At 54.2% G+C, this 18224-nt stretch overlaps 2 protein-coding genes and 1 long non-coding RNA gene across 8 annotated transcripts in view; 1 reads left to right on the top strand and 2 right to left on the bottom strand.

The window, feature by feature from the left end:
- Window positions 1–18224, top strand: part of NT5DC3 (5'-nucleotidase domain containing 3) — a 93262-nt gene that overhangs the window by 10496 nt on the left and 64542 nt on the right. For 2 of the 6 annotated variants that reach the window (XM_049094139.1, XM_049094137.1), the window contains exons 5-6: window positions 3183–3322; window positions 8524–8695. In XM_049094139.1, the coding sequence (XP_048950096.1) occupies window positions 3183–3322; window positions 8524–8695 (312 nt within the window). The remainder of the gene's footprint in view (window positions 1–3182; window positions 3323–8523; window positions 8696–18224) is intronic. The other 4 variants (XM_049094140.1, XM_049094143.1, XM_049094138.1 and 1 more) reach the window with 3 other exon arrangements.
- On the bottom strand, window positions 7697–9797 carry LOC118350793 (uncharacterized). The gene is made up of 2 exons (XR_004805295.2): window positions 9518–9797; window positions 7697–8653 (listed from the first exon to the last, which is right to left on the bottom strand). It is a non-coding gene; the product is annotated as an uncharacterized LOC118350793 (long non-coding RNA).
- Window positions 13748–18053, bottom strand: LOC112654294 (creatine kinase B-type-like). Its single transcript, XM_049094144.1, is given in 4 exon segments — window positions 13748–16578; window positions 16580–16924; window positions 16926–17098; window positions 17701–18053. Coding segments are annotated over 4 exon segments (1197 nt in total). The 5' UTR covers window positions 17752–18053; the 3' UTR covers window positions 13748–15950.

Genomic DNA, 18224 nt, shown 5'->3' with positions numbered 1-18224 from the left:
ACAACACAGCGTGTGAGGGTTTTTTGGCTGCAAGTGAGCCTAGTCAGAATGTGGCCCCTTGAATGGGCCGGAGACATGTGTAGACCTCTGTGCTGCTGCTGTCTGAGTGTCTGCGGGCTGGTCGCTGCCCACTCTGGGCCCTGGGGGCTCCTCAGCAGGGAGTCCTGGCCCCCAGCCCTGGTTTGACAGCTTCCATCCTCCTCACTCCTCACGTCCAGTCATGGGCACGTCCTGCAGATCTTATTTCCATGCAGCCTCGCACATCATCTCCATCAGAGCCAGCAGGCTCTTGTGGCCTGTTGTCTTATCTCTACCTTGGCTGGCAGAGTCAGCCTATGGCCATCTGGGGGTGGGGGCTCCCTGGAGTCCTCCTGGGGGCTGTGTAGGTTCACTGCCCACCCCCCGCCTTAGGGTTGCTGAACATAGAAGTCACAAAGTCACAAGACAGACTGCTTGTCACCAAAGCAATAGAAGATTCATTGGAACAGGTTTGATTTCGGCAGGAATCCTGTGTGACAATCCTGGGAGGCATCCCGGTAGCCTGGCTGGCTGTTAGGCCAAGTGTGTGGTCATTGTCCCGAGACAGGCTGTGCTCCTAGGGTGCTGCCCCAGGACAAGGCCCACAGACTGGAACGTGCTTTCATAGGAATTGTTTTGCCGACTGCGATCTCAGGGGTACTTGCTAGCTCACCCCTGTTCCCTCCTAATAAACAGGTGTGGGCAGGCAGGCTTGCCCTGGTACCTTCTGACCGTGCTTCCTGAGTGCCTGCACTGTGCTGTGGAGGACAGGGTGGGTAGGCTCCCTGCTGGATGGAGCTCATGCTGGGGTGCAAGCCCAGGTGTGAGACTGTCCCTGCTCTGGAGGCTGTGGCAGCTCAGGGCTGGGAGCTCAGAGCCAGGTCAGGTCCCCTGCAGAGCCTGGGGTTTGGCACCCCCTGGTGGCAATGACGAGAACCAGAGCCCTAACTCAGGTCGGTGGAGAAGATGCCACTTCTGCAGATGCCTGCTTGCGGGCCTGCCTGCGCACCTGCCGCCTGGGTCTGTCCCCTTGCGGGATGCGTCCAGGCCGGGTACATCTCCCAGTGAAGGAGGTCTCTGAGCCTGGGCAACCTCAATGGTCGGGCCAGTTTTTATAGATCATCTGGGACTTGATAAACTTGTTTTTGGCTGGAGTCCTGGGTCACATCAAAGTGGAGAAAATCCATTTCTGGCTGCAGTTGCATTTTTAGAGGAAGTCAAACATCAAAAGAGGCTGAAAACCTGCATGTCCCCATCCTGACCGATGGTGGGCTACCCTTCAGGTGGCAGGTGTGGCAGGTTGCGGACAATCATTTCTCTTTTAAAGGCAGAGGGTAGGGATTCCTGGGTGGCGCAGTGGTTTGGCGCCTGCCTTTGGCCCAGGGCACGGTCCTGGAGACCCGGGATCGAATCCCACGTCGGGCTCCCGGTGCATGGAGCCTGCTTCTCCCTCTGCCTGTGTCTCTGCCTCTCTCTCTGTGTGACTATCATAAATAAATAAAAATTAAAAAAAAAAAAAAGGCAGAGGGTAAATGCAGTGCAGTACAGGATCTTGTCTGGAGATTGTAGCAAACAGGACAACATCAGCTTTTCATGACTAATCTGATGCGTTGCCCTTGATACCTATGGAAACTTCTCAATATTTTAGATAGATGAAACAAAATGGTTTATTAAAAGCAATTTTTAAAATAGCTCTACAGAAAAATTAAAAGAACAAAAGATGCAATTTACAATGGCCACAGAAAGTATGAAGTATCTAAGAATAGGTGTAACAAGAAATGTGTAGGATCTCTGTTTTTTAAAAAAGCTTTAGAATTATAGAAAATAAAATTTTAGTACATAGGGAGATGTACCATATTCTTGGATGGGGCAACTCAAGGTTGTAAAGCTTATCAGTTCTTCCTCAATTGACTTATATACATAAGACAATTCTAATTGAGATCCCAATGGGATTAAAACATTTCAAAATGATTTTAAAATTCTTGGAGAAAGAAATATGTGAGAATGAGAGTTTAAAATAATGAGAGCAATTTTAGAAAAAAATTATTTATTTATTCATGAGAGACACACAGAAAGAGAGAGAGAGAGGCAGAGACACAGGCAGAATAAGAAGCAGACTCCCTGCAGGGAGCCCCACGTGGGACTCAATCAGGATCCCAGGATCATGACCTGCACCAAAGGCAGGTGCTTCACTGGCTGAGCCCCCCAGACACCCTCTACCCCTCAGTTCTCATGCCTACCTTAGGTGCCTTTGCCTGGATGGCCGCTGAGGACAAGAGTCTTGGACTCTGGCCCTTAGCGCACTCTCTCCCTTGGCCCTGACTTAGTTTTTGCTTTTGGACTCCAAGCACTGTATGTGTCAGAGCCCTCTGGCCTCTCTGCTGTGCTGAGGGCTGCAGCCTCATCTACTGTGCTCGGTGTTGAGAACCAACAATGCTGCCTGACGGGCAGCAAGTGCTCAATAAGTGTTTATTCTGTGCACAAATGGCGATCCCTGAAGAAGCTGGCAGAAAGAAGGCAGGAGTGTATTCCATGTCCAGAACAGCAGAGGGAGAACAAGGGATGTCCTTGTGTCAAATACATTAGATGCAATGCTTTGAGATGAGGCAATAGTGAAATGTCAGATGCTGGAATATTGGGGAAGAAAAAGTCTGAAAGTGATGGCTTTGCAGTACCATGTATGGAATCTTCAAGTTCTAGAATTTTTTATAACACACACACACACACACACACACACAGGCACACACACACCCTGTGTGTTCCTTATTTGGTTCTTTTAACATTTTATTCTTTCTGTTAAAGCCAGTAATTCAAGATAGTTACAACAGAGGGCAGAACTGTGCAAGTAATTTTAAACGCATGTTTACTCTTGCCTGAAAATCATCCCCAATACAAACTCCTGAAGTATATGGACTGTGCTATAGAAAGAACTATTTTGCATTCTAGTTTTCAACATTTACCTGTCAAGATTATTTAAAAGCATTATTTTTCATGTCATTGTGTGAAATACCTGGTGATACATGTAGGCACTAATAAAAGCCAAGTGCTAATCCTTTGAGGAACACTGAAATGTGGCTAATGTCTTTATAAGTCCTATGTCAGGATTAGGTGATGGCTGTTCTTTATTCCTTCCCAAATATGCTTCACCTTTCTTTCCTATCTAGTGCTGGAATGCAGGCTTTTTGAGGTCACCACCATTAACAAATGCCGATTAATGTTCTTTATCGGGAAATTTCTGAAGCTTATAGGCAAGACCAAGGAAGCAGAAGGGCTATTCTTGAACATCGAGAACATGCTAGCACAGGTAAAGTGGAAAATCACTTTAAATCCTTCAAATGCCCTTCCTTTTGTGTTAGATATTTTCAGATATTATTTACCTTTGTTCCTTTATAATCTCATCCACTAAGAGAGGAGTTAATGATAAATAACAAATGATAAATTAATTATGTTAATCAGAGAGGAAGCCGACTTTAATCCATACCCTGAACCGTAGATTAGTGTTGACAAGTAGTAGATAGATGGGATCCAAGAGGTGAATTTTTTGGGGGAAAAAAAGGGAATGTTGATAAAGCAAACAAAACAAAACAAACCAAAAACCAAAAAAAAAAAATAAATAAATAAAAGGAATAGAACAGTGGGTTGAAAGAACTAACAAAAGACTGGTTAAGGCCTTGGTTATGGTTTTAATTGGTTGTAATTTTCACAAAAATGTTGGGGAAAGTTGATTATCTTGTCTCAATAGTGATTGACTTTTTCTGAAATATTAAGTTTTGCCTTTGTTGAATACAATGAAAATTTTGCTCATAATACATAACTAACTATGCATACGAGGACATTTAACTGGCCTTTAAAAAATTATAAATTTTCCATATTTCAGTAGCATGTGTAGACCAAGAGTAGTATAACTAACCAGAGACAAAGCTGTTTTTATTTTAAAACAAAGACCTTCAAATTTTTCTAAAACATTGCCTCTGCCCCAGAAAGCATTCTATCTAAAGAGGTTAATAAGACTTAACATGGCAAGTCTCCTTGTGGCAGAGATCATGCTTGGTCACCAATGTTTATATCCTCCGTGGCATATTACAACCTACAGGTGCCTAATAAGTGAATTGGTGGATCACTTTGAATTTGCAGCTACTCTGCGTCCTTAGAAGGCAGCACAGAGGTGTGAGCAGGGCACTGCATGTTTTCTGGCAGGCCAGGTTTGAAGTGCTTTGGCCCTCGCTGCTGTGTGAGCTCGGCAAGGGTTCTGACCTCTCTGAGTGTTGAGGATCCCAGACCTGGCTCCAGGGGTTGTTAACAGGCTCAGGAAAGAAAGGACATAGAGCACCTCTCAGCCCGTGTGGCACACAGTGAGGTGCAAGACCTGGAGGCTGTTTGTTACTGCTGGCTGTGGGGGCAAGGTACCTGAGGCCTTGCTTCCTCACAGTAGGGCAGCTTGATTTCAGTGACCCTGAGCTCTTCCATCTTCCCAGGAGTGGAGTCCAGCAGTTCTCTGTTATCCTACTGTAATTCTGGAAGTTCCCCTGAGCCCCCAGGTTTTTTCCTGCGAGGTCCAGGTGTTCATCCCTGACAAGTGTCTGCGTGGGGAGCACCAGTTATTTTCTGAGACTGTCACTGAATTCACGTAGTCATTCACTCATTCACCCACTCCGTGGACGCTGACTGAGGGCCTTGCCTGCCCGAGCGCTGTGCCAGGATTTGGGATGCTGGCAGGAGTGAGGCAGGCACGCTCTCTGTCTGAAAGGAGCTCCCTGTGTGGCCGGAAGCCGCTGAGAACATGCAGAGCAGCAAGGGAGTGTGGCCCGTGCCATACACGGTCGCGGTCGTGGAAGGTTCGACGGCTTTGCAGGAGGCGCGCCGGAGCTGGACACTTGAGGGGAATTTCTGTCCCTGAGGCTCCTTTAGGAGTCGTCAGTCTCAGGTTCTGTTCTCAAAGTATTTTGCATCAGTGGTTCGGGACTAGCCACCATGGGGACTGGTCTGGGAGTATCCTGGGGCCCTGGAGGTACTTCCCAAAGACACTTCTGAAGCTACTTTGGCGATAACGGCTTCTCTGAAACAGGTGCCTGTGGCTCCTGACCTGGTTACTCGTGATGTACGCGTCTGGCATGTGCAGCACATTCAGCTCGGGTTGTTGCAGGAGTTGCAGGCCGTAGTTTTCTGCAGGGAGGCAGTTGTGCTCCCCAGGAGGCCGTGGCCACAGGGGACACAGTCGGGTGCTCACGACCCGGGGACAGGGGCACCGCCGCACACCCTGCGTGGGGAGGACCCCTCTCCATCCAGTGGCACGGTGCTCAGGCTGGGGAGCTGATTGCGCCCAAGCGCTTGTTGGGAGCATGGGTGTCGCTGCCCGCCATGCGGGTGGTGAAGGCAGATGATTTTGCGAAAGGGCCTGTGGTTATGGGTCAGAAACCTCCTCGTGAAGGACAAGGCCCGGAGCTGAGTCCTGGAGGCGGGGCACCCCCGGCCTCCCCCATGCAAGTCACGCAGGCTTTGGACACTGATTGAACCTGGGGAGCCTTAGTTTCCCCACCTGCAGTGGAGGAGCAGTGGCCCCTTGTTTTGTGGCACGTCTGTAAAGACCCAAGACGTCACGTGTAGCAAGCACGCAGCTCCATACGCGGCAGCTGGTGCGACTGCGGACGGTGACCAAGGAAGACCCTTTCCTGTCCTGAGCACTGCTGACCAAGCCCACGAAGCTCTACTTGGGTGCGGGGTCCTGCTGCAGCAGGGAACAGCAAGGGACAGCCCGGAGGCAGCAGGGGACAGTCCAAAATTCCAGGGATCCCTGCATGTCCGGCTGTGTACCCCTGTCACTGGCCCCAGGGCAGTGACACCCAGGCTGCAGGGCGGTGCGGGGCTAGGGTGCTAGCTTTCCTCCCCCCGGCTTCTGCCCTCCTCGGTCTGGCTGGGGATACGGCCCGGCTGCACCTGAGTCTGACAGGTGTGGGGAATCCGGAGGGGAAGAGGAGGGACCCTGAACGTTCCCTGTCCTGAGTCTGCAGGTGGGAAAGGAGGTGCGGGCAGCACCGTCAGCTGCTGGGGGTTATGGACAGAGACAGGATTGCTCACCTGCGGGGCCTGGAAGCCCATGGGGAGCACACCCGTGAGTGACACGGGGTCTTGTTCACACTTGGAGGGACACAGGGAGGAGGGGCATGTGAATACGTGAGGGACAGAAGGTCCCCCCTGAACCAAGGAGGATGTGCTGCTCAGGGGGCTGCACAAAGACTGCTGAGTGGGGGTCAGTGGTGACCCCCAGACATGGAAGGGGTAGATGCGGGGGTGCTGAACTGTGGGGCATTTGGAGTTGACTGTGTGATGCTGACAGGGAGGACAGCACGTACTGAGACTAGTCTGAGAAGCTTGTTGGTGATAGTATGGCTTCAGGTGAGGTTTGATCCAGGACACGTATGTATGTGTGGAACAGGAAAGGAGCTGGGAAGATGGGCAGACTGGAGATGCCAGCGGGGACTCTGTGAGGGCGACAGGACTCGGAAGGCCTAGGGAGGGACGGGTCCTTGAAAAGGAGGCTGGGCATCCCTTCCCCTGAGACACGCAGGAGGAAAGAAAATGGGTGAAAACACTGTGAACTTGAAATTCAAAAGAAAAGTGTGAATGAGGTATACCAGACTGTAATCTCCTAGGATCCATCTCCCCTTTCATAGTAAGTGATGTGCCCCTCTCCCGGATGGTTAGCTCAGTGAATGGTTGGAAAAAGAGCCCACATTTCTCAACTTTCCTTGGAACTGGAAATGAGCACGTGCCTAAGTGTGGGCTGGCCAGAGTAAGTGGGAATGGTGTGGACAGCTTCTAAAGGGTTTTCATGAAGCGAAGAGTCTGATCCCCTTCTCTTTCCTCCATTCTGCTGGTGGGATTGTGGATATCATGGCCAGAGATGGAGCAGTCATTTTGCAACAGGAAGTATCCTTGGGAATGGAGGTCAGGCAAGGTCAAGCCACAAGGTAAAAGGAATCTGAGTCTCTGACATTGTGGTGTGTCTGCAACTCTGGGCCACCCATTTCCTGACTGCTGCACAAGAGAGAAATCAAGTCACTGTTTTTGTTTTGTTCTATTTTAAATATTTTGTTTATTTAGTAGAGAGAGAAAAGAGAAAGCCGCAAGGGTGGCGGCGAGGGCCAGAGGGAGAAGCAGGTTCCCTACCGAGCAGGGACCAGAAGTGGGCCTGGATCCCAGGAGCCCAGGACCATGACTGACTGAAGGCTGACCCTTAACAGACCCAGCCACCCAGGGACCCCTCAAGTCATTATTAACCTGGGTTCTCTGTGACTTGCAGCCAATCATGATGCGGGCCAGTATCTGGGGGCAGTCTTCAGGGGTTTGTCATACAGTCAGCCTGGAGTCTGTCTCTGAAGTGGGGTGGGAAAGATGAGGCCTGGGCCAGCTGCTGAGAAGGGTCACCTTTATAGGTCCATATGAAGGGTACGCGATGGAGCTAGAGGCCTATGGCCCGGGGACCCCTAGCACAGCTGGTTGCCTTCAGGGCTGCAAGCTGACCTTTTTCCCAGTCCCTTCCTGGGCCGTGCCTGCACCAAGCTGCGGGGGTCAGTGTGGCAGGGGGAAGCACTTTGAGCAGGTGCAGGGGAGCTGAATTCACACCCAGGAGCCGGGCGCAGTCGGGCCTCTGCTGGGCAGGCACCAGGCTGTGGAGGAGCCAGCGAGGATGATCGCTCATTCGAGTAGGGCCAAACCCATGCACAGATGTTCTTGTTGATGTCATGTTTTCTTTTTAGTTTTAGATTTTATTTATTTATATGAGAGAGAGAGAGAGGGAAAGAGAGAGAGAGCACGAGGGGGCAGAGGCAGCAGGACGAGCAGACTCCGCTGAGCATGAAACCCCACCTGGGACTCAATCCTAGGACCACCTGAGCCAAAGGCAGATGCCTAACTGGCTGAGCCTCCCAGGAGCCCCAATATCACGTTTTCTGACATGAGATGCTACCAGTAAGATAACTCATCACTGACTCTCATGTCTTATACTGGACTTTTAGAAGATTATACCCAACGGATGTGTTCCCATGTGCTGAAAACGTTTTGGGAGAGGAGTGATTTGGAGTCACGGAGTGTAAGTGCCACTGAACGAAATATGCTGCAGCGGCAGATCCCTAAACAAGTTGTGTACTGTGCTAACAGATGTCTGGTCACCCTTGGATTAAGGGCCACATGGATGGTATTGTTGGGTGTGCATGTGAGCTCTAGAGAGTATATCCCCTGGGAACTTCCACATGTGCACAATGTTGTGTTGTTCTTCAAAACTGTTTACTACTATGAACTATAGCCTCTGAAAACATTCTCCCCAATTTATTTTTGGTTTACACTGTTTCCCCATAAGCGTCTCACAGCATTTTATAAATATTTAAATTCCCTAAGAGAAGAAGGGGTGCAGGCATGGCTGCTTCTGCGAGGAAGTTGCTGGTGGGCATTGGGCTGCGGTGCCAGCCTGGGGCTGTGTCCCCTCAGGAGGGCATCCTTTCTTTGCAGAGCCAGGCCCTGACACAGGTGCTTCCCACTGTGCAGAATGCGACTCGAGAGTTCTACCTTGAGGTTGGGCTGACCCACGAGGGATTCCAGTGTTTCCAGAAAGCCTGGTCCAACCTCATGGAGTTTTCACCTGGCGACATCAAAGACAATCAAGACGTCGTGAGGCAGAAAGGTTGGCAGTTGGGGCGGGGGCCTGTGTGTGTCAGAGCTGGGCTAGGTGGGTCCCTAGCAGCCCTCATGGGGGCTCCGTGCACTGCGTCCTGCAGGGGGCATGGGGGTGACCCGTGAGCATCCTTGGGACAGCCCAGCCTCTGGGGACCTTGAAGCAGACTGGGAGGCAGGGAGGCCGGGGCAGGGCAGGGGCCTCAGGATGGTGGGAAGGGGGCTGGGGTGGGGGGCCGGGGTTTCAGGGTGGGGGGGTGGGAGGGGTGGGGGCCTTCCCACCACTGAGGCCTGCCCCAGGGCTGGATCTCCCCTCCCCGAACTGCGTGTCCTCTAGACGCTCCTGAGCTTCCTGGGTCATGTCCTTCATGTCACAGGAGGGAGAAGGAGGGGATAGCTGAGGCCTCCATGGTGAGGGGCTGTGGGAGTGCCCAGCCCCACCGTGCTGCTCAGAGACAGACTCAAAGAGTGTTTGATGAGTGAAGCTATTAGGTATTTTTGAAGCACTGACTCACGGTCACACCAAAGCAAAGGATGTGAGACTGATACCATATTTAAATGGCTGCGTTAATTAGCTGCTGTTGCATTGAACAAACCACCCAGAATGCAGCTGCCCGACAATGGCTCCCTGCTCACAGGCCCACAGTCAGGCTGGATGGGGCATGGGTCTGAGATGACCTGGTCTCTGGGGCTTCCCGCAGATGTCTGGTGGTCATCCGGCCAAGGTGATGGGGTGCCTGGGCACACATCTGTCACCTCACAGCCCGGCTGATTCCCTCGGTGGGCATGGATTCCAAAGGAGGGCAAGCAGAAGCCTGTACAGGGCACTCACCTAGGCTCACAAGCGGCACAAACCCTCTTGTGTTTCAGTCGGTGGTCACAGCGCATCACCAGGCTTCATCCATGGGCAGAGCAAGGGGCTCCACCCCTTGGTGGAGGAGGTGCAGGCTGGTGGGAGCGGGGGGTTGCTACTGCCAGCTACAGGATCCAAGGCCACCAGCAAGCTCCCCACCCTCCCTAGATCTTATCTGTAAACCCATTTGGATAGTAGCAGTTGTCATTGCTGGATGCATGTTATGTGTAAGGTGCTTTGTACTCAGGAGCTTCCACTCTCAGACTCACCTCACAAAGTGTGGGCGGCCATCTCCACTTTATAGCTGAGAGTCCAGCTGGGCTGCTTGGGACCCCAGCAGCCTGTGTGTAACAGTTCCTCAGTGCACAGAAGCCCTGGTGGTTGACATTCCTGGAGCTGTGGTCCTCGGGGCAGCTCCTGTGTAGCTGCTGCTGATTCTTCTTTTTAAAGATTTTATCTATTTATTCGAGAGACACAGAGAAAGAGGCAGAGACACAGGCAGAGGGAGAGGCAAGCTCCCTGCAGAGAGCCCAATGCGGGACTCGATCCCGGGACACCAGGGTCATGCCCTGAGCTGAAGGCAGACACTCACCCACTGAGCCCCAAGGTGCCCCTACAGTGTAGCTTCTGAAGCACAGCTGTCATGGGCATTCTGGGGCATCTGTGAGCTGAGGAACCCAGGGTGGGAACCAGGAGGCCTTCAGAAGGGTTTGGGGACTGGCCTTCCAAAGCCAGCAGGACCCTCTAAAGGGCAGAGCTCCAAGGAGCTGGGCAGCCCTTTGCCTGGTACAGACACATGTGACCCTCTACGGAAGTCCAATCAGTGGAAGTGGTGGGCCCCTGCTGGAAAGGGGTGCTTGGGAGTAGACCAGCGTCTTTAGTAGCAACCTTGGTGGGAAACCCCTGTAGTTTCAGTCTTCGACAAGGGTCAGGCCAGGATTCAGGACCCAGTAAGCAGGTGAAGGAGGAGGGGTGAGGGCTCCCAGATGCCAGAGCTCACACACTTGAGAACTGTTCATTGAGCCGCTGCATACCAGGTGCCGTCCTGGACAGTCATCGGCTCTGTCCTCTAAGGGAGGCAACACATGACACACAATCATTGCAGGTTGGAGTAAATGCAATGAAAGACACAAAGGAGATGCAGGTAGAGCATATGCAGGGGGAGAGTCTGCTTCTGAAAGGTTTGAAGGCTTCTCTGGCTGAGCTGTATGGTCCTGGAGGGGGAACAGCGCATGCAGGGCCCTGAGGTGGGAGGGGCAGTGCCTGTGGTAGCTGTGGAAAGAGCCTTCCTGAGCAAATGGCAGGAGGTCCCTGGGCCCAGATTGTGTAGGGCATTTGGCCTTGGGCCTTGGGCCAGCATTTGGATTTTGTCCTCTGTGAGAGGAAGCCTTACAGGGTGGGTATGATATCACTTGATCTCTGTTTTGGGATTACTTCTGTTGCTTTGCAGAGAATGGGCCCCATGGGGACTGAGAAGGGACGCGGGAGATGGGGTACACGGCTGTCCATCCTGATGCCCACGTGTCAGGTGTGAGGCCCTGGCTGGGGCTGGGGGTGGAGAGCAGTGGGCTTGGGGCAGTGAGTGAGGTAGTGTTGACGGTGGGAAGGCCCAGCCTGACCGGGAGATGGTACGCCTCTGTCATTACAACTGAAATCTCGATCTGCTTCTTTTTGCTGCTACCAAGGCAGTTCTAACACCTTCCGGGAACATCGTGAACGACTTCTTCTCTTCCTAATGGAGTGTGGCTTAGAGAGCACTTTCCAGCATTCTAGGAGTCAGAATATACAATACTCAATAAAGGAACCAAACGGGGGGCCTTGTGGAAGGTGGTGTGTCTCTAAGAAAGCTCCTTATTACTTGGGTTTATGGGGCTTATTCCTGTGCCTCTTGCTGTAAGGCTGGATGATTATTATTTTTTACTACAAGGCCGTTCTGGGTCCTTCGGAGGACTTGGGCACCGCAGTGACAGCTGGTTTCACTACATCCGTAGTCTTACTTAATTTCTGATCTACTCATTTGCAAAACAGCCTCAGAATTCAGGTTCAGTGCATTGTCTCAGCTCCTCAGCCTAGTTGCTGCTGCGCAGGCACATCGTGGCCTGAAAGCCGATCCCGCTGCAGTCCAGGCCAGTAATTGATCTATTAAGGAAAACCGGCAACTTTGCCGTGGGCAGTGATGAAGCAGTGCTGTTAGGTGCCCCGCCTATTGACATCTCAACTCTCGCAGAGCAACACACCCCAAGCATCCTCTCCTTTGCCGAAACGTATTCCCCACAGGCAGCGTACTGAACAATCTGGCAAAGTCGGGCCGGAGACTACTTGAAAGAACATCACATCTGGGAATGTGCTACTGAAATTTCCAGCCTGCTGTACAACAACCCCCGAGACCAGGCGACCATGAAATACACCAAAGGTGTTCTCATGTAAACATGTGTTTTTTTCTTGAACAATCATTCTTTCCTGTGCTAGTTTTCCCCATCAAGGTCAATGTTCTCAACCCACACTTGTGAGTCCATTTCCTGCTTGACAGGGTGAAGAATGTGGAACATTAGCATTTCTGCCCTCAACTTCGGGGATTCTCCAGCGGGCTGACTCTGCCCCTCAGGGGCTCTCTGGCAAGGTCTGGGGACACTTCAGGTTGTCAGGACTGTTGCTGACGTTGGGTGGGTGGAGGCCAGGTGGTACGAGCTGGTACAGGACACAGGATGGCCCCCATCGTGCCACCTGCCTGACGCCAGCTGGGGTTCAGGTTAGTGCCTAGCCTTTAGTAAAGGAGGCCTTTTTTTTTTTTTTTAAGATTTATTTATTTATTATATATATATATATATATATATATATATATATATATATATAGAGAGAGAGAGAGAGAGAGAGAGAGAGAGAGAGGCAGAGACACAGGAGGAGGGAAAAGCAGGCTCCATGCAGGGAGCCCGATGTGGGACTCAAACCCAGGACTCCAGGATCACTCCCTGGGCCAAAGGCAGGCACTAAACCGCTGAGCCACCCAGGGATCCCTAAAGGAGGCCTTCTTACGTGTTGCTCTGAAGGTCTTGAGTCTCTACCACCATAAACTGCCCTGCTACTGTTCCATATCTTCCTGTATAAAACAAAGGATGTTTCTAAGAATTACTTTTGGGACGAATACCTACCATTTACATCAACATGGATGCAACTGGAGGGTATTATGCTGAGTAAAATACATCAGTTGGAGAAGGACTGTTGTCATGTGGTTCCACTCATACGTGGAATATAAGTAGTGAGAGGGACGCTGAGGGAAGGAGGGAAACTGAGTGGGGAATATTAGAGAGGGAGACGAACCATGAGAGACTGGGAAACAAAGGGTAGGGGGCTGGGGACTAGGTGATAGGCACTGAAGAGGGAATGTGATGGGATGAGTGCGGGGTGTGATACTATATGCTGGCAAATTGAATTTAAATAAAAAAAAGGAATTACTTTTGATGGCACACAGAAATAGCCAACATTATTGTGCTCATGTATCATTAAATACACACAAGCATTTTATTTTCAGGTGTGCAGCTGGGAATACTTCTCTTGCAAAAATGAGATTTCAAAGATGCTTAAATATCAGAAGTTTGTTTGGTAAGAAAAACATCCTAGTTGGAGAAATTATGGAATTTTTAGCAGATTTACTGTTTTTTCTACCAGGAGATAGTGAAAGGCAAGTTTTTAAAAAAGATTTTAAAAAGTTATTTGAGAGAGAGAGCGAGTGAGAAAGCGAGCGAGAGAGAGAACGAGCATGAGTGTGCTGGGGAGGGGGCTAGGGGACAGAAAGAATCTTAAGCAGACACTGCGCTGAGCATGGAGCCTGACATGGGGCTCGATCTTACAACCCAAGATTGTGACCTGAGCCAAACCAAGAGTCTAATGCTCAACCGACTGAGCCCCCAGGTGCCCCAGGGCAAGTCTAATAAAACGTCTCAAGTAGCGTGTCTTTCTCCCAGCAAAACACCATGGCGGGGAGGTCTGGGGTTGAACTGTTGGGGGTGTCTCACTGCTTGGACCCTTCCCCCTGTAGTTGTGAGGCTTTGCTCAGCTCCCCCCTCCACCCCAGGCATTGTTGGAGCTGCTCAAGAAAAAATCATCTGTAATGATGTAGGCAGGCGGGGGCCAGGGACCCAGGAGGGCCTGTGGGACCAGCTGAGAGGGTCCTTGGCTTCAGGCAGGATGGAAGGCAAACATGAGCCAGCAGGAGGTGAAGGTGGGGTTTATTGCCCATGTGTACGGACAGGGTGGGGGGTACAGACAGAGTGTCCAGGAGACACAGGGAGGAAAGAATACGAGTCTCATTTTCGCTTGGGATCCGGGGGTCTTACTGAGGGCAGTAGTCTGGTGTACATGACCCCTGAGGCATCCAGGACCTGGTTAGACCAAGGCGAGGCCCCAGGTGCTGTTCCTTGGGGCCCGGGGGCCTTGGCATCGAGACATCTGGCGCAGGCAGTCTGGAGTCCGCCCGTCATGGCTTTATCCCGGTCATTTCTCACCTGTTCCTTTCTTAGGTGTTCTCTGCTCTAGAGAAGTCTTTACTTCCTTGACCTCACAAGGAGGACATAAGATCTTTGCGTGTAGAGCCTACAAGGCCTATGTAGAGTAGGTGGGGGCATGGGTCCTAGAAGCACTAAGCAGGAGAAGATGCGGAATAAAAAACGTTTTATCTCCTGGAGTCCTCCTTCGCTTTCTCGGTCTCAACAACACCTGTTACAGGTAAAGTGGATTCACTCAGGTCCTGCACTGGGGTTCTCCAGAGGGGAAAAGATCGGATCTAAGCCCAGACACAAAGAGAGGTGGGGCGAGGGCTGTGGGTGGGTGGAGAACTGCCCAGAGGAAGCATTGGAGGGAGGGGCCCCAGCTCAACATTGGGGGTTCTCTCCACGGGAGGGCAGGCCAGGGTGATGGGGCCTCACCTGGGCTGCAACTGGGAATGAGGACCACAGTCTGACACTAAGGGCAGTCAGACATCAGGGGTGGGGGCCACCTTGAACTGACTTAGCAGGAAGCTTGCTAGGATGGGAGATGCAGAGGTGAGCACAGAGGTCCAGAGTGAGGCCTACTTGAGGAGGACTGACAAGAGCCCACGTAGCATCCCCAACGAGGAGACAATCCCTGCTGGTCTCTGCGTATAGCGGAGGCTTGTGGGTGGTATCCTGTGGCTGTGACTGGGGCCGGCCTCCGAGGGCCTGAGCATGTCCCTGGGCATGTTGGTGTGAGGGAAACATTGTGTGTCTGCAGACGCCAACACCCACACCCTTGCCTGGCCCAGTCAGCTGGCGGCGGGCCGGGACGTTCCAGGCTGTCATGAAGCTGTGCAGTTCTGTCCCTCTGCTCTCTGCTACCTGGCTGGCCATCACTTCCACATCCCACCTACCTGGACATGTGTCCCCCTTGCCTCTCCTGGGACAGCCACCTGCCAGTGCTTGCCCCTGGGACGGACATGCTGTTGCTGCTTTCCAGAGCCTGAGTGCAAATCCGTACGTAGCCTTCCTAGGAGCAGGAGTCCAAGTAAGGGAGTGTGCAGGTGAGACTGCAGGTACTCCATGGCGGTGGCTCCGTGCCCTGGGTGCCCGGGTTCAAGTCCATGACAGTAACAACATCACATCTTGGGATCTCATCCATTTCTTCATTAGTAAAAGGAGAGCGGGGACAGGGTCTTCCTCCCAGGACGACTGTGAGGATCAAGCCATCCCGGGGGACGTGCTCTGTAGAATGAATGCTCAGTGTGAACCACAAGAGCCCATTGCACCGAGCGCGGCCTGCTACTGTCTTGCCTCCCAGGAGATGTCATGGGTGTTGGGCACTGATTAAGTCCCATTTGTTCCTCCTGAGACCAGCCCAGTGAGCGGAGGCAGGAGTGTTCTCAGCAGCAGGAGGCCTCACAGCGGAGCCATGGTCTTGTAGAGGAGAAGTCCAGATGCGTGGCCCTCCGGGCAGAGTCACCCCCACACCCCCCCCAACCCCCACCGGCCCGGCCCAGGGCGGCTGGGGCAGGCAGCTCGGGCGCCTCCTGTCCTCCTCCTGTCCTCGAGCAGGGCACAGGGCGTGGCCTCTGGGACCACAGGACAACGGAAGTCCCGTGGAGCCTCCAGCCTAGCCCTTGGGGCCTTGCCGACCTTCGACCTTTGGAAACAGGAGAGCGCGTCCCCTTAGGGAGACTGCCCCTGGGCCACTGCGCCTTCCTTTTTTTTTTTTGCAGGCCGAAACCCTATTTCAGCATCAGCAACATCTTAGCCATCACAAATAAACTCTACCAAGGGCGACAGAAGTCTCTACAGCAAGGCTACAGGCTCAGCCGCCAAGTGGCGAACATCAGAGGGGTGCATGGCGGGCACTGCCTGGGCAATAAGTTAGGAAGCAGCGGGGCTGGTGGTGGTGGCAGATGTGGGCTGGGGCCTCACTTCTAGGCAGGCACGAGGTCATCGATGGCCTGGCCCTGCTCCAGCCGCTGCTCCATCTCGATGAGCAGCTTCACGCCATCCACCACCATCTGTACCAGCTCCACCTCTGAGAAGCCCAGGCAGTCTGCGTTGGAGACATCAAAGATGCCACCCACAGCAGCTGTGTCCACACCACCTGTGCCTAGTTTCTGAAGCCGCAGCGGTTTGAGCACCTCTGGGAACTTCTCATGCTTGCCCAGGTGGGGCAGCTTGATGTGCACACCTGCCCGCAGGCCTGTGCCCAGGTTGGATGGGCAGGTGAGGACGTAGCCCAGGTGAGGGTTCCACATGAATTGGTAATTCTTTGACTTCAAAAGTGTTTCAATCTGGGTGAGGCCGTTGCAGAACCGAGTGAACACCTCCTTCGTGTTGCCCCCTATCTGAATGGAGATAACCCGCAGGTGGTCTTCCTCCTTGATCCACACCAGGAAGGTCTTATTGTCATCGCGCCAGATGCCTCGGGCGTCGGGCCAGTCGCGGGCCATGCCCGAGGCCAGGAGCAGGGGCGACAGGGGCTTATCGAAGAGGAAGTGGTGGTGGATGAGCTGCTGCTGCTCCGCCTCGGTCATGCTCTTGAGCGCGTGGTACCGGGGCCGGGTCGCCGTCCAGGCTCGACAGAGCTTCCACGAGCTGCTCGAGGGCACGGCGCTCCCCGCGGCCGCAGTGCGGGGGGAGGCAGAAGCCGCGGATGCTGCGACCCGTGCGCACCCGCGAGCTCAGCACATAGTTGGGGTCCGGGTCCGGGTCCGGGTCCGGGTCCGGGTCCGGGTCCGGGTCGTCGCCGCCCTGCAGGTTGTCGGGGTTGAGGTCGGTCTTGTGCTCGTCGCTGGGCTTGTAGCCGCCGGGCCGGTCCTCGAGGATGGGGTCAAGGAGCTCCTGGCACACGTCATAGGACTCCCCGTCGCCTGCCACGCAGCCCACGGTCATGATGTAGGGTGGCCGGGTTGTCCGCGCCGGTCCGGATGACGTCGTCCGGCGGGAGGCCGCTCGGCGAGCTCTTGGGGCGCAGCTCCGCGTAGAGCTGGGGGGTCCGCGCCTTGGCCGTGCGGTTGCTGCGGCCGCTGAGGTCGGGGAGCTCATCCTCGGCCGGAGGCGGAGCTTCAACGTGTGGCTGTTGGAGAAGGGCACGGCGGCGGCGGCGGGTGGCCGGGGCGGGGACCACGCGCCTTCCTTGACCTCGGCCTGGCCGGGGTGGCCGGGGGTGGGGAGGGTGGGGGTGGGGTGGCGGGGCCCGGGGGCGCCCCCGCGGTCGCGATGCGCAGCGCCCGGAGGGGGTGCGCGGGGGGAGGGAGGGCAGGCCCCGGCAGCGCGGTCACGGTAACCACGGTGACCACGGTAACCACGGTAACCACGGTGACCACGGTAACCACGCCGGTCGCCGGTCGCGGCGCGCAGGACCTGGGGAGGCTCAGCGGGCGTTCCCAGGAGAAGAGACGCCGCCGCCTTCCCGCCTTCCCGGCTGCGTCCCGGCGCCTGCGCCCCCCGCCCCCCCGACTGTGGGCCGACTTCGCCCCGCCCAGCTCCGTGTCGCCGTGTCCCTCGGCACCTCACCTCGGGGCCCTGCAGCCGCCTCCTGGTCCCCGACACAGCCCTTCCCTGTCTGCAGACGGCCCGGCCCCCGACGACCCCTGCTCGGTCTGGACGGAGGCGGTGGCCTCTCAGGCGCGGGTCACGGCCCGCCCTGGCCGGGCTCCCGCTCCGCACCTCACTCACCTCGCCCTCGCCGCGGCCTTCAACCCGAAGGTGTCGGTGTCTTGTCGCCATGGCCGTGTCCGCCCCAGACCTGGGTCCTCGGCCGGTGTCTCCATCACAGCACCTGGCACCTCTCAGTCCGCGATCTCAAGCCTGAGGACGCACCGCCCTCTTCTGACATGTCCTATCCTCCTGTCTCATCCCTCTCTTCCTGATGACATCACCTTCTACCATCTCAAACCCCTCTTCCTGATGACGTCACATTTTCCCGTCTTATCCTCCCTCTTCCTGATGATGCCGGGTTCGCTCAGGTTATCTGCGCGGCCGCTCTGGCATCACCTCGTTGTGTTTGTGATTAGTCACTGGGCTGAGGACAGCACATGCTGGCTTGTCACGCGTCCTCACAATGGTCGGTTTTCGTCCTGAGGGTGGAACCCATTGAGGCCCAGAGGATTAGAGCACCTGGCAGCCCGCGGGTGGCAGAGCCGGTCAGCTCGGGAGCTGGATCGGGCGCATCTGGGCCTTGCTGAGCGCCATCCCGCCAG

The sequence above is a fragment of the Canis lupus genome, chromosome 15 (genome assembly GCF_003254725.2).
Source record: "Canis lupus dingo isolate Sandy chromosome 15, ASM325472v2, whole genome shotgun sequence".
In the NCBI taxonomy this organism is placed as follows: domain Eukaryota; kingdom Metazoa; phylum Chordata; class Mammalia; order Carnivora; family Canidae; genus Canis; species Canis lupus.
The sequence above is the reverse complement of the archived record's forward strand: the minus strand, read 5'-3'. Positions and strand labels throughout refer to the sequence as shown.